This window comes from Mandrillus leucophaeus, unplaced genomic scaffold (assembly GCF_000951045.1).
Source record: "Mandrillus leucophaeus isolate KB7577 unplaced genomic scaffold, Mleu.le_1.0 Scaffold582, whole genome shotgun sequence".
Classification (NCBI taxonomy): Eukaryota; Metazoa; Chordata; class Mammalia; order Primates; family Cercopithecidae; genus Mandrillus; species Mandrillus leucophaeus.
In genome coordinates, this window is record NW_012106275.1 from 95,347 (window position 1) to 117,616 (window position 22,270).

Here is a 22,270-nt window from a genome sequence, read left to right on the forward strand (position 1 = left end):
TAGCCAGGATGGTCTTGATCTCCTGACCTCGTGATCCACCTGCCTCGGCCTCCCAAAGTGCTGGGATTACAGGTGTGAGCCACCATGCCCGGCCAATAAAAAGTTTTTTTAGAGAGGCTCATGCCTGTGATCTTAGCCCACTGGGAGGCTGAGATGGGAGGATTGCTTGAGCTCAGGAGTTCAAGATGGGCCTAGGGAACATAGCAAGACCCCATCTCTATTTTTTTTTTAAGTTTTTTTTTTTTTTAAATCAGTGGTTTGTGCTAGGTGCTGTGAGGGATAGAAACAGAGAAGACCAGGCAGTCCTGCTGGTTCCTCGTCTGCTGTGGACAAGCCATTTGTCCTTGGGTACAGAACCACCCCCCATTTGAGCTATAAAGTGTCAAATAAGTGGGAATTAGGAGTATGAAGTAATGATGGCCGGGCACAGTGGCTCACCCCTGCAGTCCCAGCACTTTGGGAGGCTGAGGCAGGCAGATCATCTGAGGTTAGGAGTTCGAGACCAGCCTGGCCAACATGGTGAAACCCCCATCTCTACTAAAAATACAAAAGTTAGTTGGGTATGGTGGCGCATGCCTGTAATCCCAGCTACTGGGGAGGCTGAGGCATGAGAATCACTTAAGCCTGGAGGCTGAGGCGGGAGAATCTCTTGAATCTGGAAGGTGGAGGTTGCAGTGAGCCAAGATTACACCATTGCACTCCAGCCTGGGTGATAGAGCGAGGCTCCATCATTTAAAAAAAAAAAAAGAGGAATGATAGTTACCACCACTGCCCAGGGATCAAGAGAAGGTAACAGAAGCAGGGTGTATAGTGACATTGGGTCTGGTACCAGCCAGCTGCCGCTCTCAGCTGGAGTCAAGCACCCATGTTTCTGTTAGTTACTGGCTGGGTTGCTATTCTTTGCCCGCGTGCTTGAAAAGCTTGACACAGTGGTGGTCTCACCTCATACCTGCCACTTTCACCTCTGCTGGTGGCGTTAGAATCAGTAATGGACATGAAGGAGGTTTACCAAGTGGAGGAGTGAGATGGTGGTTGGAGGGAGCGGGCGTTGGCATCACCCCCGCCTGGGTTCTTATCCCAACTCTGCCATTTACTGGCTGTTACTCTGGGCAAATAGTGTCACCTCCTGGCTTCTGTTTCCTCATCCGAGAAATGGGGATAACCTTATTTGTTTTTTTGTTTTGTTTTTTGTTTTTTTGAGGCAGTCTCACTGTGTCGCCCAGGCTGGAGTGCAGTGGAGCAATCTCAGCTCACTGCAACCTCCGCCTCCAGGTTTAAGTGATTCTTGTGCCTCAGCCTCCCCAGTAGCTGGGATTACATGCATGTGCCACCACACCCCAGTTAATTTTGTTTTTGTTTTTGTGAGACAGAGTTTCACTCTTGTCACCCAGGCTGGAGTGCAGTGGCACGATCTCGGCTCACTGCAACCTCTGCCTCCCAGGTTCAAGTGATTCTCCTGCCTCAGCCTCCTGAGTAGCTAGGATTATAGGCACGCACCACCATGCCCAGCTAATTTTTTTTTTATTTTATTTTTGAGACAGAGTCTCGCTCTGTGGCCCAGGCTGCAGTGCAGCGGCGCGATTTTGGCTCACTGCAAACTCCACCTTCCGGGTTCACGCCATTCTCCTGCCTCAACCTTCGGAGTAGCTGGGACTACAGGTGCCTGCCACTGCTCCTGGCTAATTTTTTGTATTTTTAGTAGAGATGGGGTTTCACTGTGTTAGCCAGGATGGTCTCGATCTCCTGACCTCCTGATCCGCCCGCCTCGGCCTCCCAAAGTGTTGGGATTACAGGCGTGAGCCACTGCACATAGCCTAATTTTTGTATTTTTAGTAGAAATGGCATTTCCGCATGTTGACCAGGCTGGTCTCAAACTCCTGACCTCAAGTGATCCGCCCACCTTGGCCTCCCAAAGTGCTGGGATTACAGGTGTGAGCCACCACGCCCTGCCCGGGATACCCATATTTGGTGGTGACACTGATCCGTGAGAGGCTTCGTGGAAAGGCCGTTTGCCTGGAGGCTCCACGCATTGTCGTCCGGTGTTCCTGGAGCCAGCCTTCCTCCAGTGCTGTGAGAGGAGTCAGATTGTTCTCCCCTCTAGAGACAAGGTTTACCAGGTTCATATCAGATTCCAGGTCGGGACTTTCTTCAGAAGGGCAGGTCTGAGCCCTGTGCTTTCAGCCGTACAGTGGCCAGCTGTGGCTGGTGTCCACACTCCCACGTGCTAATGGAGATACCCAAAGAACGTGTCCTACAGCCAGGCCCTGCAGGCGCTTCTGCAACGTGCTTCTGCATGCTCTGCTCACTTAGCTGGGCCAAGGGAAGCTGGAGAATGTGTGTGCCAGCGTCCCTGAGCAGGCTGAATGGAAGACCATTTTGTCACTAGCAGTCAATCCACGAACATCACTGTGGCTGTTGGTGGGCCAGGCCTGACCCTGCTTCTGCCACTGGGAGTTGTCTGGACTTAGCACCTCCACCAGAACAAATAAGAGGGCACAGCTACAAACTCAGTAGTTCTTTTGCACAGAGAGAAGCTTGGCCAGATCATACACCTAACCCTCACCAACCTGGAGTGCCCAGGGGAGAGAATCCAGCCCCGCTGTTGTGAACTCACAGTGACAGCATTGTCTCCTTGTGTAAAATGTGGAGACATTGGTCTCTTAGAATTTCGAGGACCCAACCTGTACTTTGATCTGAGTTCCTCTGGTGAATTATACAATGTGCATGCTTACTTAATAAATGCTTCATAGCCCTCACTGATAGCACATCGTGAGTCACCGTCCTAGCGTGAGGTGACTATGAGGTGAATTATGTGAAAAGCCTGAACAAACAGACTTACCATGGCAACACTTCTCACTTACCGTGTTTAAATATAGTATGGGTATGGTGGCTCACACCTGGAATCCCAGTACTTTTGGAGGTTGAGGCAGAAGGAGCCCAGGAGTTCAAGACCAGTCTGGGCAACATGGGAAAACTCCAGCTTTACAAAAAAGCAAAAAAAATTAGGCTTGGTGGCACGGGCCTGTAGTCTCAGGTACTTGGGAGGCTGAAGTGGTTGGATCACTTCACTCGGGTGCCTGGGAGTTCGAGGTTGCAGTGAGCCACGATTGCACTACTGTACTCCAGCCTGGGCAACAGGCCAAGACCCTGTCTCAAAAAAATTTATTTTAATTAATAAATAAACATAGTATTACAAGAAGCTAGGAGACAAATGTACGTAAAGTTTATAAACACCACTTTTGCTCAGTTATATTGGAATTTTATGTATATTGTAGGTAAGGGCTAACAAAATCATTTCCCCTCCACAGGAAAATTTGACCTTTGGTTAACCTTCCAGTTTTGTTTCTCTGGAAAGCTGACACTAAAGGTGTCATGTCAACCGTGTTACTAAGTGGCACTACTTATGGTCACATGGCCCCTGATTGGTAAACTGCATCTCAGCTGTGACAATCCTAAATACCTGGTAGAAAGCCACATCTCTGCGATCTGCTGGGCACAGTGATTCTTGCAATTAGGCGTGTCCTTTGTGGGGGCCCTGGAAACAACTCCTAGGGGATTATTGTAAGAGACACTGGCTCTGGCGGCCTTTCATTCAGGGAGGCTTTTGCACCTGCCTGGTGGAATCTCACCTTCTGGCATCCGAGCTGCCCCCTGAGGAGCCAGAGGGACTTGCTCTGGGCCACACTGTGGACTGCCTCAAGGCCTCTCCTCCTACCTGGAGCATGGGTGTGGTGGCTCACACTCCAGGTGCTGCCTTCAAGTCAGCCTCACACCTGGAGCCGCCTCTTGTAGACTTGTGCATCCAAAGTCAGCTCCACTGCATGTATAAATAGAAATATGGCTGGGCGCAGTGGCTCACGCCTGTAATCCCGGCACTTTGGGAGGCCAAGGCGGGCAGATCACCTGAGGTCAGTAGTTTGAAACCAGCCTGGCCAACTTGGTGAAACACCGTCTCTACTAAAAATATAAAAATTATCTGGGTGTAGTGGCATGTGCCTGTAATTGCAGCTACACGAGAGGCTGAGGCAGGAGAATCGCTTGAACCCTGAAGGCAGAGGTTGCAGTGAGCCGGGATTGCACCACTGTACTCCAGCCTGGGCGACATGAGCAACATTCCATCTCAAAAATAAATAAATAAATAAATAAATAAATAAATAAATAAATAAATAAATAAAATAAAATAAAATAAAATAAATAGGCCAGGCGCAGTGGCTCACGCCTGTAATCTCAGCACTTTGGCAGGCTGAGGCAGGCGGATCACGAGGTCAGGAGTTTGAGAACAGCCTGGCCAACATGAAGATACCCTGTCTCTACTAAAAATATAAAAATTAGCCGGACATGGTGGCACACGCCTGTAATCCCAGCTACTTGAGAGGCTGAGGCAAGAGAATTGCTTGAGCCCGGGAGGTGGAGGTTGCGGTGAGCCGAGATTGCGCGACTGCACTCTGGCCTGGGTGACAGAGCAAGACTCCGTCTCGAAAAAATAATAAATAAATAAATAGATAGATAAAAATATATGTGTGTATATATCTACACCCACTATATATATGTATTGCATTATACATATATAGAGTGTATTATATCTATAATACATATGTGTATGTGTATGATTTTCTCTTTGTAATTCTTTTTCAGTGACTGTCGGGCCTCCAGAAAACATTGAGGTGACCCCAGGAGAAGGCTCCCTCATCATCAGGTTCTCTTCTCCCTTTGACATCGCTGATACCTCCACAGCCTTGTTTTGGTATTATGTCCATTACTGGGAAAAAGGAGGAATCCAACAGGCAAGAGCATGTTCCTTTTTTGTTTGGATTTTCTTTTCTTTGCAGTTTCTGGCTTAGCAATAGAAAGAAACCTTTAACATGGGCAAAAACAGGGTGTCCTCGTGTCCCCATAGAGACTGAGCCCTGAGCCTGTTTTCATCGTCCTCTTCAAGACCTGTTTTTCCACTCGGTGTGCTGAGACCTCCCTCCGCCAGGCCAATCTGAAGGGCTGGCCATCCTTTGATGTCACTCTGTTTCCTTGTGTGGGGTCCAGACTTAGCCAGTGCCCTGCTCACAATGCCTTTGCCACGCTCTGCAGTTTGGAGGAGGTTTTAGTGGGCCCGGTTCTCCATGAGGAATCCACAACTACAGCCTGCAAGGCTTAACTGTATAAATGTTTGAACAGTTTGTGAAAAGGGCACATGTGGAATCGGGGGGAAACAAAGGGAGAAAGAGCCTTCCAGAGAGCAGCAGGTATGAGACAGTGTGGCACACATGAAGAACTGTGGGTGCCTATATCGGTCAGAAACGCAAGCCACGAGGGGCTGTGGCAGGTGATCACATTAACAGAGGTGCATGACATCAGAGGGGCCTGGTCAGCCTCGGGGAGTACAGGAAAAAACATGATGGTCTTGAAGCATGTCCAGTGCCTAAATTATCCCAGCTGTGTTTAATGAGGTTCTGTTATCTATGTGAACTTCATGATTTCCTAAATTCAACATTATTATGGTTTTTGATAATAAGAGCTTACATTTATTGAGAGCTTCCTTTGTGTTTGGCTCTGGGCCAGCATTTTAGAATTTTAGATACTTCATCTCATTTCATCTTTTTTTTTTTTAGCTGGAGTTTTGTTCTTGATGCCCAGCTAGTTTTTGTATTTTTAGTAGAGACGGGGTTTCACCATATTGGTCAGGCTGGTCTCGAACTCCTGACCTCAGGTGATCTGCCCACCTTGGCCACCCAAAGTGCTGGGATTACAGGCATGAGCCACCGTGCCTAGCCCATTTCATCTTTATACTAATCCGTTTGCAGAGAGGGAATCCAAGTCGTTAAGTGACTTGCCTCAGGTCAGCAGCAAACCAATGGCAGAGCAGAGCAGAGATGCCTACCTTCAGAGCCCTGCTCTTGACCACCATGTTTTTCTGCCATACACTTTGTATCTGCACTTCTCTCTTTTTAAAAAAATTATTGTTCTTTTTTTCTTTTTTTCTTTTTCTTTTTTTTTTTGAGACAGTCTCGCTCTGTCGCCCAGGCCGGACTGCAGTGGCGCGATCTCGGCTCACAGCAAGCTCTGCCTCCCAGGTTCACGCCATTCTCCTGCCTCAGCCCCCTGAATAGCTGGGACTACAGGCGCCCGCCACCACGCCCTGCTAATTTTTTGTATTTTTAGTAGAGATGGGGTTTCACCGTGTTAGCCAGGAAGGTCTCGATCTCCTGACCTCGTGATCCGCCCACCTTGGCCTCCCAAAGTGCTGGGATTACAGGCGTGAGCCACCGCGCCCGGCCTATTGTTGTTTTTTTGAGACAGTCTCACTGTTGCCCAGGCTGGAGTACTATGGTACAATCTTGGCTCACTGCAACCTCTACCTCCCAGGCTCAAGCAATCCACCCACTTCAGCCTCCCCAGTAGCTGGAATTACAAGCCTGTGCCAACCAGACCCGGCTAACATTTTAAAATTTTTTTTGTAGAGATAGGGTTTTGCCATGTTGCTCAAGCTGGTCTCGAACTCCTGGTCTCAAACAATCTGCCCACCTCAGTCTCCGAAAGTGCTGAGGTTACAGGCATGAGCCCCTGTTCCCAGCCTCCTCTTCATTTCATCATGGGGAGTATGAAACTGGCAAGGTTGAGACTCACTGAAAAACAGATTTAGCATCTAGGAAATAGGGAAAAATCATTTCTCCAAATCAGAGCTCAAGATCTGGGTCAATTAGAATAGAGGGAGCCTGGCAGAATCCAGAAGAGAGAGACTCTGCCTCTTCCAAGCTGTCCTCACCAACCGGATATGGTGCCGGAAATGCAGGAGATGGGGTGGGCGCTCTGGCCACGTTTTTCTCCACCCTTTGGTTGGTTTCTTCACTTGAGGGCACTGTGTTGCTGTGCTACCTCCCCAAGGGCCCGCCTATATTTTTTTTAGGATGGAATCCATCCATTTCTCTGCACTGAGTCGGCCCCCAGAGGGCGAGTTGCCACTTGTATCCTAGAGCCGGCCAGGGCTGCGCAGCACTGGACGACTCAGCTCCAGGACCCTGGGGCCAGCCTCTTTGAGCAGCATGCGCTTATATAGAGGGCACAGAACAGGCCTCCACTGCCTGGTACCCGCTTAGCACCATGTCACTTAGCCTCTCTGGGCTGCAGCTTCCTCATGTATAAAATGAAACAACTGAGCTGTAAGCCGGAGCCTGTGAAGACGAGCAGCCATGAGGGCCCCCAAGCCCCTTTCCTCCATCAGACCAGAGCATCTGTACTTGGCTTCCATGATCAAAAGTCAATGACTTTGAAATGACTCTGAAAGCCACCGACGGGATCTTTGTTCCAGCTGTGAGTCTGTGTTGGGTTCCCCAAGACCCACCCTAGATCGCCCAAAGGACTCCCAGGGCCCAGCACAGCCACACTCTCATTTCTTTTGTTTTGTTTTGTTCTGAGACAGAGTTTCACTGTGTCACCCAGGGTGGAGTGCAGTGCCACAGTCTCGGCTCATGGGTTCAAGAGATTCTCCTGTCTCAGCCTCCCCATCTGTGCCTGGCCCACACCCTGATTTTTTACAGCAAAAGGATGCAAAGCAAAATTGGCAAAGGGAAGAGGCACATGAAGGAAAGTCCGCAGGTGTCCAGGGGTGGGCTTCTGGGAACCCTCCCCGAGCGGAGTCACGCAGGACACACTTCATTCCTCCACCAGCAAGCTGTGACTGCACGCGTGAACTGCTGTCTGCCAGGGAGGCTTGTGAGAGACCCAGCACCCAGGGTTTTTACTGGGGCTAGCCACATACGCACCTTCTGTCTAGCGTATGCCAAAATTCCAACTCCCAGAAGGAAAGCAGATGCTCCTCATAAAGAAGACACACTGCAAACAGTGTAGGGACAGTAAAGCCACCTTACCAGTTTGGGAATGGGAGGCATAAACCTGAAATCCAAATTCCCAGGCTGGGCGCCGTGGCTCACGCCTGAAACCCCAGCACTGTGGGAGGCCGAGGCAGGCGGATCATTTGGGGTCAGGGGTTCGAGACAGGCCTGGCCAGCATGGTGAAAACCCATCTCTACTAAAAATACAAAAATTAGCCAGGCGTGGTGGCGGGCCCCTGTGATCCCAGTTACTTGGGAGGCTGAAGCAGGAGAATTGCTTCAACCTGGGAGGTGGAGGTTGCAGCGAGTTGAGATCGCCACTGCACTCCAGCCTGGGCAATGGAGCAAGACTCCGTCTCAAACACACACACACACACACACACACACACACACACACACGCACACAAATTCCCAGATGTCAGCCAAGGGTCGACCTTGAAATCAGGCCCTTCAAAGGCCATTAGTGTTAGGCCTGTTACATTAGCTCTTCTGCAGTCTGTGATTCTGAATTTTAGGAATTCCAGTTGAATGCTGAAATAAACCCAAAGGGAATTTTCATCCTTAAAATCGCGTCTTCCTCTGCCCTGGCAGTCACCACCACTAAACAGAAGAAAAGATAATGTAAAACCATCAAGTAATACTGCAATTCATAGATAATACAATTATGTTTGTATTTTTATTTTTTAACTTTAATTTTTCAGAGACAATTCCACTCTCTCACCCAGGCTGGAGTGCAGTGGTGCAATCATAGCTCACCGTAGCCTCCAATTCCCAGGCTCAAGCCGTCCTCCCACTTTGGCCTCCCAAGCAGCTGGGACTATAGGCATGCACCACCATGACCAGCTTATTTATTTATTTTTTTTCATAGAGACACGGGGAGGGGGTCTCACTATGTTACCCAAGCTCAAACTCAAGTGATTGTCCCACCTCAGCCTCCCGAAGTGCTGGTATTACAGGCATGAGCCACCACGCCTGGCCTATTTTTCTATTTTAAAAAATAATAACATGTTCTGTATTTGGATAATCTGCCTTTTTTCAGTTAACAGTTTAGCAGCCTTGTCTTCCCATGTTTTCAAGCATATGTTATGCCGTCATTTCATGTGACTGCAGTGGATTATATTGTATCTCAAAATTAGAAAACAGTTCTTTGCAAGAAACCCTATATTGCCATAGTAGGGTATCGCTGTTTTCCACTTCGGGGTGGGACAATGACAACCTTGCCAGGACAAGAGTGAGGAGCCATTGCCTGGAGGACCAGGTGGGGAGGCAGCAAGGTCTGCTCGAGGCAACAGGGGGATGCAGGGAGGAGACACAGAACCCTCCTGGAGTCTGCAGTCCAGTTGTCTCCTGATGTCATAAATCTCTAAGGTCATTTTAGCTGAAACTATAGGAGGATCAAGCACATTTTGGTCAAACTAGAAGCAGGTTGGGAATGAAAGGAACATTATTTCCTAGAATAATTTTTTCTCTGTTGACTACCTTGAGGTATCTAGATTAACTATGAGATACAAAATGTTGGCTGGGCGTGGTGGCTCAAGCCTGTAATCCCAGCACTTTGGGAGGCCGAGGCAGGTGGATCACCTGAGGTCAGGAGCTCAAGACCAGCCTGGGCAACATGGGGAAACCCTGTCTCTACTAAAAATACAAAAATGAGCTGGACGTGGTGGTGGGCACCTATAATCCCAGCAACTCAGGAGTTGGAGGCAGGAGAATTGCTTGAACCTGGGAAGCGGAGGTTGCAGTGAGCTGAGGTTGCACCACTGCAATCCAGCCTGGTGACAGAGCGAAACTCCATCTCAAAAAAAAAAAAAAAAAGAAGAAGAAAGAAAGAAATACAAAATATTAGTTTGTTTGTTTTGAGATGCAGTGTTGCTCTGTCACCCAGGCTGGAGTGCAGTGGCGCAATCTTGGCTCACTGCAGCCTCCGCCTCCTGGTCCAAGTGATTCTCCTCCGTCAGCCTCCCATGCAGCTGGGATTACAGGTGTGCGCCACCACATCCAGCTAATTTTTGTACTTTTAGTGGAGACAGGGTTTTGCGATGTTTGCCAGGCTGGTCTCCAACTCCTGACCTCAGGTGATCCGCCCACCTTGGCCTCCCAAAGTGGTGGGATCACAGGCGTGAGCCACCCCATCCAGCCCAAAATGTTAATTTTAGAGGAGAAAAAGGTTATCCTAGAAATTGGGATTTACTGAAGTCTAGTTATTACAATGGGCACTCTGAGACCACACAGCCAGAAACAGTTCTAAAGCTATCAGCCTCTTTGACCACACAACACACCAGTTTTCACACATACAATGTATCCACTGCCCGCCAGTGACCCGCTAAAAATGGCATCTTCTTCTCCTTTGGTTGTCGTGTTCACAGTGAATTTGAGGAAACATCAGAAAAGATGGAGGCAGCTTGGCCGTGTTCATTCAAGGGATTTACATGTGTGCTTGTGGTGTTTTTAAAACAGGTCAAAGGCCCTTTCAGAAGCAACTCCATTTCATTGGATAACTTAAAACCCTTCAGAGTGTACTGTTTACAAGTCCAGGCACAACTGCTTTGGAACAAAAGTAACATCTTTAGACTGGGGCATTTAAGCAACACATCTTGCTACAAAACGATGGCAGATGGTAAAATATACCTTCTTATGTCCTTTCTGAACTGGGAAAGAATACTCCTCCAATAGTGAAATCGGGGACCGCCTAAGAGGTCATGGGTGGTGGGAGTGGGGAGAGCCAGTGAGAAGAGAGTGCTGAACTGCAGGTGTAATGAGCTTGTGCTGGGATCTGCGGTCGCGGAGGCTGCCGGACAGCTACCGCTTGCTTTATTTCATTACAGGATTGACTTCAGCTATTAACGTAAGCGTACCGGGTGAGGGTGGGGATAGGGGCACCTGCCCATTTTACTAGGCCAGGAATGCTTTTTAAGCAGCATGGATGGAACATTAACTGATGTTTGTGTTGTGTGTAGGAAGATCATTCTGTTCACTTTCATGTCCTTTTTTTTAGCCTCCACCGAGCTTCAGCAAGTCATCCTGATCTCCGTGGGAACATTTTCGTTGCTGTCGGTGCTGGCAGGGGCCTGTTTCTTCCTGGTCCTGAAATACAGAGGCCTGATTAAATACTGGTTTCACACTCCACCAAGCATTCCGTTACAGATAGAAGAGGTATGTGTGCACACCTTTTTTTTTTTTTTTTTTTTTTTGAGATAGGGTCTTGCTCTGTTGCCCAGGCTGGAGCGTCATGGTACAGTCTCTGCTCACTGCAGCCTCCGTCTCCCAGGTTCAAGCGATTCTTCTGCCTCAGCCTCCTGAGTAGCTGGTATTACAAGCGCTCACCACCATGGCCTGCTAATTTTTGTATTTTTGGTAGAGATGGAGTTTTGCTGTGTTGGCCAGACTGGTCTCGAACTCCTGACCTCAAGTGATCCGCCCACCTCAGCCTCCCAAAGTGCTGGGATTACAGGCGTGAGCCACTGCGCCTGGCCATGCAGACATCTTAATGGTGACACAACAGGGCCCCACTGCCCCGGCAACCCCTAAGAGTGCAGCAGTGGGCAAAGCCGTGGACACAGAGATTTGAGTTAAAAATTGTATGGGGTTATTTATACCCCATGTTCATATTGACTCGATTCACAGCAGCCAAAAGGTGGAAGCACTCTGGTGTCGTTGAAGGATGAATAGATAAACCAATGGATGGTCTTTCCATACGATGGAATGTCATTCAGCATTAGAAAGGAAGGGGATTGTGACACATGCCACCACGTGGATGGACCTTGAGGACATTATGCCGAGTGGAGTAGGACAGTCACGAAAGGATACTGTATGCTTCCACTTAAATGAGGTCCCCAGAGTCATCAGATCCATAAAGACGGGAAGTAGAATGGTGGTTGTGATGGTGGAGGGAGGAAAGTGGGAAGTTCGTGTTGAGTGGGGCCAGAGTTTCAGTTCTGGAGCTGTAGAGAGTTCTCGAGATGGATGGTGGTCATGATTGCACAATGTGAATGTGCTTGGCACTACCGAACTGTACACCTAAAAAGAGTTATAATGGTACATTTTATGTTATGTGCATTTTACCACAATTTAATTTTTTTTTAATGGCATGGGATTGGCTAAAAAGGTGGCAGTAGGCCCGTCTCAGGCAGCAGATCTCCTCTGCTCTCTGGAGAATGCGCCAGGGAAGTGGCCTGGCTGGAGGATGTTAAGGTGGTGGAGAGGGTGATCAGGAGCTTGAGCTTTGGGGCCCACAGGGTGCTTAGGAGGGCCCTAAGGCAGAGTCAACCCCCAGAGCTGTGAGTGCCAGGCCCTGTGCGCCACTGCCCAGTGAGTATTGCTAGTGTTTGGAAGGACTTGAGAAAGAACAGCAGCGTGCGTCTTGTGGAAAGTCTTATTTTCCTGCATAGCCCCAGCCCCCTGAGGCTCTGTGAGACCACTGGGCCTTCTGAGGGACATGGTCAGGACATTTTGGGTATGAGAGGCGAGCTGAAAAAAGAACATTTAAAAAGCATTTGCAGCCAGGCGTAGTGAACCACACCTGTAATCCCAGCACTTTGGGAGGCCAAGACAGGAGGATCACCTGAGGTCAGGAGCTGGAGACCAGTCTGGCCAACATGGTGAAACCCTGTCTCTACTAAAAATACAAAAATTAGCCAGGCATGATGGTGGGTGCCTATAATCCCAGCTACTCAGGAGGCTGAGGCAGGAGAATCACTTGAACCAGGAGGTGGAAGTTACAGTGAGCCAAGATCACACCACAGCACTTTAGCCTGGGCGACAGAGCAAAACTTCATCTCAAAAAATAAAAATAAATTAAATAAAAAGCATTTGCTTCTGGAGGCTTCACATTATTCTTGGGTAAACCCAGAGTAAAGGTGTTGAAAACAGAATGTTACTCAGTTACATGAGGGTGAACAGATGTTAGATAAGGTCCAAGTCTACAGAAACACAGCTGCACTTTCAGAAAGAACCCTAGTCACTTGTTCCTTCATCTGTCATGATGTATTTTAGGTACATAGGCAATATACAGATTCCCTACTAGAACCTCCCTGGTTAATACTGTCACAAAATCATAGCTCCTAACAGGTCTTAGAATCTTTCTTGCAGTCATGATCTCTCTCTCCTGGTAGAATGGCCAGCTGAGCCCTAGTACATGAATTTACTATGAGTCATTTCACTGAGAAATGAACAGAAAACACAGGCCTGTCGGTCCACTTTCCTAGGAAAGCGTGAAGAACATCCACCAAAGGTCTCTGAGTTACATGACAACAGTGAATCATGTTTCACTTATAATTCTGGGGTCTCACAAGGGTACATGTTTTGGTTTTGTTCCTCTTTCCATCAGTCAGCTACAAGCTTATTGTCTTCCAGTATCTTTCAGCATTTCCAAGAGCTACATACTAGGTTCTTGGTAACTTGGTGAATCTGTGGCTAAGCCTAAAGCCTGTGGGAGCAAAAGGGAAATTAATCGCTGGGAAACACCCCTTTATATGTTAAGGCCTAAGGCCCTCCCTCCCAGATTCTCTGCTTGCTGTGCGCTGTGCGCGCGCTGTTGTGAGGGGAGGGGTGGAGGAGTGCCTGAGACCAATGCTTACGAACTTGCCCTCTTTTTCCCCATCACAGCTGAACAAGAGCCCCCAGTCCCTCCTTCGCTGAAAGGTTATCATTTTAGAGATGTTTTAAGATTAATAACCCACAGGCCTGCACTGAGGGTTGCAAGGAAGAACTTGCTTTTCTTCCAATCAGAAAATCAGACAAAAAAAACAAAAAATGAAACTTGCTCTTCCTGAGTTTTGCCCTTTTACACTCTCAGCATATTAACATGGTCAACCCTGGGATGGGTATTAAAGTTATTACTGAGATGAGGGGTAAGGAGTATTCAACTATTAGAAGTTGTTGGCCGGGTGCAGTGGCTCATGCCTGTAATCCCAGCACTTTGGGAGGCCGACGCGCGTGGATCACGAGGTCACCGGGCCAACATGGTGAAACCCTGTCTCTACTAAAAATACAAAACTTACCCAGGCGTGCACCTGTAGTCCCAGCTACTCGGGAGGCTGAGGCAGGAGAATCGCTTGAACCAGGGATTCGGAGGTTGCAGTGAGCCGAGATCACGCCACTGCACTCCAGCGTGGCGACAGAGCAAGACTCCATCTCAAAAAAAAAAAAAAAAAAAATTAGCTGGCCGTAGTGGTGCACGCCTGCAATCCTAGCTACTTGGGAGGCTGAGGCAGGAGATTGCTTGAACCTGGGAGGCAGAAGCTGCAGTGAGCTGAGATCGCGCCACTGCACTCTAGCCTGGGTGAAAGAGATACTCTGACTCAAAAAAAAAAAAAAGAAAAAAAAAATTGTTTCATTGTTGAAAAAAAAGAAAAAGAAGTTATGTCATTGGTGGACAGAATCAACTTATACCTTAATAAAATAACAACTATACCAATTAAAACTAAAGTAGGCCAGGTGCAGCTGCTCACACTTACAATCCCAGTACTTTGGGAGGCCAAGGTGGCTGGGTCATTTGCAGTCAGGAGTTTGAGACCAGCCTGGCCAACATGGTGAGACCCCGTCTCTACTAAAAATACAAAAAATTAGCCAGGCGTGGTGGCGCGCACCTGTAGTCCCAGCTGCTCAGGAGGCTGAGGCAGGAGAATCACTTGAACCCAGGAGGCGGAGGTTGCAGTGAGCCGAGATCACACCACTGCACTCTAGCCTAGGTGACAGAGTGAGACTCCGTCTCAAACAAAACAATTTTAAAAGCACAACAACAAAAACTCAAGTTCAGAGGTCTGGTGTATTGAACTGGTAAACTCATTACAATTTTGTTTTCCAATCTCCCCAAGTATTTAAAGGACCCAACCCAGCCCATCTTAGAGGTCTTGGACAAGGACAGCTCACCAAAGGATGACGTCTGGGACTCTGTGTCCATCATTTCCTTTCCAGAAAAGGAGCAAGAAGATGTTCTCCAAACACTTTGAACCAAAGCATGGGTCTAGCCCACTGGCCCCCTGGAAGAGATCGTCGAACCAGTGGAGCTGCTGGAGTTCTGTCTGGACTTCCCAGAGACCAGTATTCCCTTTTCCTGCCTCTAAAAGGCCTGTCCCTGCCTTGTGAGAGACAGTGGGTCTCATGGGGGTGACAAGCTTTTTTTTTTTTCTTGAAGAATTTTCAAAATGAAACAAGTTTTTAGAATGATTCTATGGAGATATCCCAGGAAAATTAAGGCTTCTCTTAAACACTAAAAAGTCATGTAATTGCTTGTTAGCAAAATGGATATGACACATCTCTGATACTTTTTTCATTGTTTGGGCTGAGCAGTCAGAAGACGTGGTCTTCTTCTCAACTTCAGCAAATGAGCTGGAGCCCCTCGGGCAGGTCACACAACCTGTCCCAGCCTGTCCCAGTGAAGGACACTGAGTGGCCCTTCATGTACTTCCATGGTGTGCTGGCTTAAAATGTAATTAATCCTGTAAATATACTCCTAGTAATTTAAGATTTTGTTTTTAAACTAGAAATAAAAGACTGTATAGCACATGTTTTTTTTTAAGTCTATGTGAAGTCTTTTCTTTATTGTAGCCTATTTTCTGCAGAGTTTCAGCTTTTTAAAATTACTCAATCTAAACTTGTTTTTTTCTTAAATAACACCTGCTAGAGCTACAGAGGCCTCACGGGAACTCAGCAAACACTTCCTGTGGATGTTACTTGATCCTCCAAAGGTTATAAAGGAGGCTGGGGCCAAGTGCAGTGGCTCACGCCTGTAATCCCAACACTTTGGGAGGCTGAGGTGGGTGGATCACTGGAGGCCAGGAGTTCTAGACCAGCCTGGGCAACATAGCGAAATCCCAGTCTCTATGAAAAATATAAAACTTAGCCAGCTGTGATGACATGTACCTGTAGTCCCAGCTACTTGGGAGGCTAAAGTGGGAGGATGCCTTAGCCTGGGAGGCAGAGGTTACCATGAGCCAAAATGATGCCACTGCACTCCAGCGTGGGAGACAGAGTGAGACCCTATCTTTAAAAAAAAAAAAAAAAAAAAAAAAGGCTGGGCATGGTGGCTCATGCCTGTAATCCCAGCACTTTGGGAGGTCAAGATGGGAGGATCACTTGAGGCCAGGAGTTTGAGAACAGCCTTGTTTTCACAAAAAATAAAAAATTAGCTAGTCGTGGTGGTGCACACCTGTAGTCCTAGCTACTCAGGAGGCTGAGACCAGAGGATCATTTGAGCCTAGGAGTTCAAGGTTGCAGTGAGCATTGCACCACTACATTCCAGCCTTGGCAACAGAGCAAGAGAGACCGTGTCTCAAAAATATAAAAGTTATAAGGGGGATTTGCAGAAGGCACATTAGCACTTCATTTATATGTGACAAGTCACACTGTGTTGACCAAGGCAGGCGTTTGTGGGCAATAAAGATAATTAACTGATTAATCAATAGTAGTATTAGCCACTGAGCACGCAAGTCATCTGTCAGTATTGTTGGGCTCTGTTGTTCAAAGGATATGTATTTAAAATCCATTTATAGGCTGGGCGCAGTGGCTCACACCTGTAATCCCAGCACTTTGGGAGGCCGAGGCAGGCGGATCACCTGAGGTCAGGTGTTCGAGACCAGCTTGGCCAACATGGTGAAACCCCATCTCTACTAAAAGCACAAAAATTAGCTGAGTGTGGTGGCAGGCCCCTGTAATCCCAGCTACATGGGAGGCTGAGGCAGGACAGTCGGTTGAACCAGGGAGGCAGAAGCTGCAGTGAGCTGAGATCGCGCCACTGCACTCTAGCCTGGGTGAAAGAGATACTCTGACTCAAAAAAAAAAAAAATAGGCCGGGCATGGTGGCTCATACCTGTATTCCCAGCACTTCGGGAGGCCAAGGCAGGTGGATAACGAGGTCAAGAGATCGAGACCATCCTGACCAACATGGTGAAACCCCGTCTCTACTAAAAATACAAAAATTAGCTGGGTGTGGTGGTGCGCACCTGTAGTCCCAGCTTCTTGGGATGCTGAGGCAGGAGAATTGGTTGAACCCAGGAGGCGGAGGTTGCAGTGAGCTGAGGTCGCACCACTGTACTCCAGCCTGGCGACACAGCGAGACTGTCTCAAAAATAATAAGAATAAAAATAAATAAAACATAAAAATCCATTCATATAACTCTTCCCATGTGGGAAATGGATGTGTAGATTCATCCCATCTCCCACGCAGTGGGCCACAGCTGCCATCATGCTGCTTTAGGAAGAAGCTCTGCCGGCAGCCCTGTCTTGACAATGGGAAGAGGTGACACTGACTGGAGCTTTATGCAGCTTCTAGCACTAGTCGATGGAGCCACCTTCTCTTCCTCTGTTGGGGCCCTGTACTGCTGGTAAGAAAGTGGCTTTTTTTTTTTTCTTTTTTTGAGACAGTCTCACTCTGTCGCCCAGGCTGGAGTGCAGTGGCACGATCTTGGCTCACTACAACCTCCACCTCCCAGGTTCAAGCAATTCTCCTGCCTCAGACTCCTGAATAGCTGGCATTACAGGCGTGCGCCACTATACCCGGCTAATTTTTGTATTTTCAGTAGAGATGAGGTTTCACCATATTGGCCAGGCTGTTCTCGAACTCCTGGCCTTGTGATCTACCTGCACTGGCCTCCCAAAGGTTGAGATTACAGGCGTGAGCCACCGCATCCGGAGAAAGTGGCTAACTCTCTAAGTATTGTGTGCCATGCTGTCTGCGGTGGCAAGAGTTAGACAAACAGGGCCCACTCCCACCCCATGCATGCAAGTCTCCCTGTGAAGCATCTGTTGTATGCATTAGGTGCACCTTAAGTAGACAAGTTTGGAGGAAGAGGTCGTAGATAGGAATTGTAAAGACTTACCTTAGACCATTCAGGAAATCAGAGACAAGAGCTTCTTCTGTTGGGCAGCAGGATGGCGCCCAGTGAGGAGTGGAGGATACATCCATGGCAGAAAGAGAACAGGAAAGAGTTTGAGCCCAGCAGGACAGAGGGCAGATCAACTCTGTTAGAGTAAGTGCGTCTGTGCCACCCCATTTATTTATTTATTTATTCAGAGACAGAGTCTCACCCTGTTGCCCAGGCTGGAGCGCAGTGGCACGATCTCAGTTCACTGCAACCTCCGCCTTCTGGGTTCAAGCAATTTTTGTGCCTCAGCCTCCAGAGTAGCTGGGATTACAGATGCTCGCCACCATGCCCGGCTAATTTTTGTATTTTTAGTAGAGATGGGGTTTCACCATGTTGGTCAGGCTGGTCTCAAACCTCTCACCTCAGGTGATCCGCCCACCTCAGCCTCCCAAAGTGCTGGAATTATAGATGTGAGCCACTGTGCCCAGCCTTAAATGGTATTTTCTGAAATGCAATGCCTCATTATCCTTAGTAAAATAAATAACTAATTGATGGGATTAATACACTAGTCAAGGCCAAGGCTTAGGTCATCTGCCTCTGTGACATTTATATCTTTTAAAATCACATCTCTGGCCAGGCGCGGTGGCTCATGCCTGTAATCCTAGCACTTTGGGAGGCCGAGGAGGGTGGATTGCCTGAGCTCAGGAGTTCGAGACCAGCCTGGGCAACATGGTGAAACCCTGTCTCTACTAAAATACAAAAAAAAAAAAAAAAAAGAAAAATAGCCGGGCGTGGCGGCATGCGCCTCTAGTCCCAGCTACTTGGGAGACTGAGGCAGGAGAATTGCTTGAACCTGGAAGGCAGAGGTTGCAGTGAGCAGAGATCGTGCCACTGCACACCTGGGGACAGAGCGAGACTCTGTCTCAAAAATAATAATAAAATAAAATAGGCCAGTGCGGTGGCTCACGCTTGTAATCCCAGCCCTTTGGGAGGCTGAGGGAGGAGGGATCACGAGGTCACGAGTTCAAGACCAGCCTGACCAACATGGTGAAACCCCGTCTCTATTAAAAATACAAAAATTAGCCAGGTGTGGTGGTACATGCCTGTAATCCCAGCTACTCAGGAGGCTGAGGCAGGAGAATCGCTTGAACCTGGGAGGCAGAGGTTGCAGTGAGCTGAGATTGCACCACTGCCCTCTACCTCGGTGACAGAGCGAGACTCTGTCTCAAAAAATAATAATAATATAAAAATAAAATCATGTCTCTGTCCATAGTGTTTAAATCACATAAAATGGACTTCTGGCCAGGCATGGTGGCTCACACCTGTAATCACAGCATTTGGGGAGGCTCAGGTGAGCAGATCACCTGAGGTCAGGAGTTCAAGACCAGTCTGGCCAACACGGTGAAACCCCGTCTCTACTAAAAATACAAAAATCAGACCAGCACAGTGGCAGGTGCCTGTAATCCCAGCTACTCATGAGGCTGAGGCAGGAGAATCGGTTGAACCCACAAGGTGGAAGTTGCAGTGAGCCAAGATGGCACCACTGCACTCCAACCTGGACAACAGAGCAAGAATCTGTCTCAAAAAAAAAAAATGGACTTCTCGGTACATAACATTTAAAGCAACCTGCATAGTCACTATGGTCACTATGTCTTTGAAGCGCCACAACAAACAGAGAGAGGCTCTCTGAAAGGAAATGATACTGATTTGGGAATAGGGTATTACGAGGGGAATATGTGTGCCAGAGTAAACTATGTGCATATTTAGGCAGGTGAAGGAAAACAAAGGTTCTTAAAGGAAAAATGAGGATAAGATCATTAAGATAATTATCCTTGGCTATAAGGATCAATAGCAAGGGTGATGCCATTCCAAGGTTAGACAGGCAGTTGCTGGGAAGATGTCCTCATAAAAGTGTTTTTTTGTGTAAGGCTGTGAAGGGCTTTGTGCAAGGTTGAGATTTTTGCAGTCTTTTGTGATCATTATTTATTTATTTATTTAGAGACAGAGTCTTGCTCTGTCTCCCAGGCTGGAGTGCAGTGATACAATCACAGCTCACTGCAACCTCCACTTCCCAGATTCAAGAAATTCTCCTGTGTCAGCCTCCTTAGTAGCTGGGACTACAGGCACCCGCCACCATGCCCGGCTAATTTTTTGTATTTTTAGTAGACATGGGATTTTGCCATGTTGCCCAGGCTGGCCTCGAACTCCTGACCTCAAGTGATCCGCCTGCCTCGGCCTCCCAAAGTGCTGGGATTACAGGCATGAGCCACCACACCTAGCCTTGTGATCATTTTTGTTATCAAGCATTTATGCATGAGAATCCTTCATGGCCTTCCCCAGTTCTATTTGTCAGGGTTTTTTGTTTGTTTTAAGCACAAGTGAATCCATTTTGATCCTGACAACTTCCACACTATGCAGACACATCTCTGAGGCGCCCAGAGCCCTTCGAAATATATTTGCTGTTTGCCAAATAGTCTCTATTTGAAATGCGAACATCCCCAGCTGTCCTTCTGTTTGGTAAGAAGTGAGACTTCACCCCAGCATTCTATAGAGATGCAGTCACGCCTCCCTGCCCTTCACTGCTGCTCCCAGGCTCCCTTGAAACTCAAGGACTGTCCCATGGGAATGAAATGAAAGTGAGTCTTCCTCCTTGTCTCCAGTCTGTGGGGAGGGAAAACAGCCGGCTACGCTTGGGAGGGTATGGAAACTGGTCAGAGTGGGTACTTGGGACCTGGGGCCGCAGAGCTGCCCGTTGCTAAGGAGAGGACTCTGGTCAGGGCAACTTGCCAATGCTCTAGGAAGATGATCTAGGAACGACACCTAGACATTCCTAAAAAATGATAGCCTAAAAATTCATCCCATTGTAGAGATATAGGCAGCATTAGCTTCTCTGGGCCCTTAGTTATCAGAAAAAGAGGAGGGAGGCAGATCCTCAGGGTTACTTTACATCCATATACCCAGCTACAACATAAACATCAAATGATACGTGGCCAGGCACGCTGGCTCACGCCTGTAATCCCAGCACTTTGGGAGGCCGAGGCAGGCAGATCACTCGAGGTCAGGAGTTTGAGACCAGCCTGGCCAACATGGAGAAACCCCGTCTCTGCTAAAAATGCAAAAATTAGCCAGGCATGATGGCGCACGCCTGTAGCTCCAGCTACTCAGGAGGTTGAGGCATAAGAATTGCTTGAACCTGGGAGGCAGAGGTTGCAGTGAGCCAAGATCGTGCCACTGCACTCCAGCCTGGGCAAACAGAGAGAGACTCTGTCTCAAAAGAAAAACAAAAACAAAAAACAAAACAAAACAAAAAACCACAACATATGATATTAATGATTTTCCTTGAAATTAAATAGTGGTATGAGTAACAATGCATAGTAACTGTAAATATTAATTCAACTCATTTCATTTCTGCATTCAGGTGAATAAAAATATCTGATCTATTCTCTGTGGGTAATAACAGTATTTTTGTACCTGAAAAGCCTAAGAGAGGGTCAAACCCTTAAAGAGCTGTTAAGTCCAGGTAGGACCCTGAGGTCCTTGGAGATGGGCAGGTACAAAATTTTGCCTGGCATAAAATTCAATTAATCAATCAAACTAATGTGTTTCTTGACTGTTTCCTTTCTGAAATTTTGCTGTGACCCTTAGTACAACTGTGAGTACCTTCAAGTGTCCTCCAGATCCAGACACTTCTCAAGTGGCCAGCCCCAGGCTACTAGTAAAATATGTGGAGCACCAGTAGTTGGGTCTGTGAGTACATTCCTGTAGGCTGTGCACTGCACAACCCCACCGGTGCTGTTGACCTAAACAGAACACAAAGGCACACAGCAACTGCTACTAGCCCTGATACGTAAGCCACTCACGTTCCAAATGCTTAGTCACAGAAGACAAAGACTGAAGAACCATTCCAAATACAAGAGACACTGCAGGGATATGACAACTAAATGCAATGTGTGATCATGGGCTGGATCCTGCCATGGAAAAACAGAGGTTTTTTTCTTTACTATAAAGTACCTTACAGGGGTAATCTGAAAAATCTGAATAAGGCACAAAGTACTGTATCCATGTTAATTTTCTGACTGGTATCGTATTGCAGTTATATTTGGGGGGAAATATACACAGTATTCAAGGGTAAATAAACAGGCATCACATCTGCAACATGCTGCCAAACATTTAAAATAACAGACCAAAGCAAATGTAGTAAAATGTTAACTTTTGGGAATCTGAAGGTTATACATGAATTCTGTGTGTGTGTGTGTGTGTGTGTATGTGTGTGTGTGTGTGTGTTGACGGAGTTTCACTCTGTTGCCCAGGCTGGAGTGCAATGGCGGGGTCTTGGCTTACTGCAACTTCCACCTCCTGGGTTCAAGCGATTCTCCTACCTCAGCCTCCCAAGTAGCTGGGATTATAGGCAACTGCCACTACGCCTGGCTAATTTTTGTAGTTTTAGTAGAGATGAGATTTCACCATGTTGGCCTAGCTGGTCTTGAACTCCTGATCTCAGGTGATCTGCCCACCTTGGCCTCCCAAAGCACTGGGATTATAGGCGTGAGCCACCATGCCTGGCCTCTTTGTGCTGTTTTTGTTACTCTCCTGGTAAGTCTGATGTAATTTCAGCATAAAAAGTTAATCTCAGGCTGGGTGCGGT

The 22,270-nt window shown here is 47.7% G+C and overlaps 1 protein-coding gene across 1 annotated transcript in view; it reads left to right on the forward strand.

Annotated features, from left to right (window-relative positions):
- IFNGR2 (interferon gamma receptor 2 (interferon gamma transducer 1)) overlaps nt 1-15,347 on the forward strand; it is a 57,540-nt gene extending 42,193 nt beyond the window's left edge. Inside the window, exons 7-10 of the mRNA XM_011999146.1 lie at nt 4,636-4,784; nt 10,281-10,440; nt 10,819-10,976; nt 14,639-15,347. Of these exons, the coding sequence (XP_011854536.1) occupies nt 4,636-4,784; nt 10,281-10,440; nt 10,819-10,976; nt 14,639-14,773 (602 nt within the window). The 3' untranslated portion in view covers nt 14,774-15,347. The remainder of the gene's footprint in view (nt 1-4,635; nt 4,785-10,280; nt 10,441-10,818; nt 10,977-14,638) is intronic.
- The last annotated feature ends 6,923 nt before the right edge of the window (nt 15,348-22,270 follow it).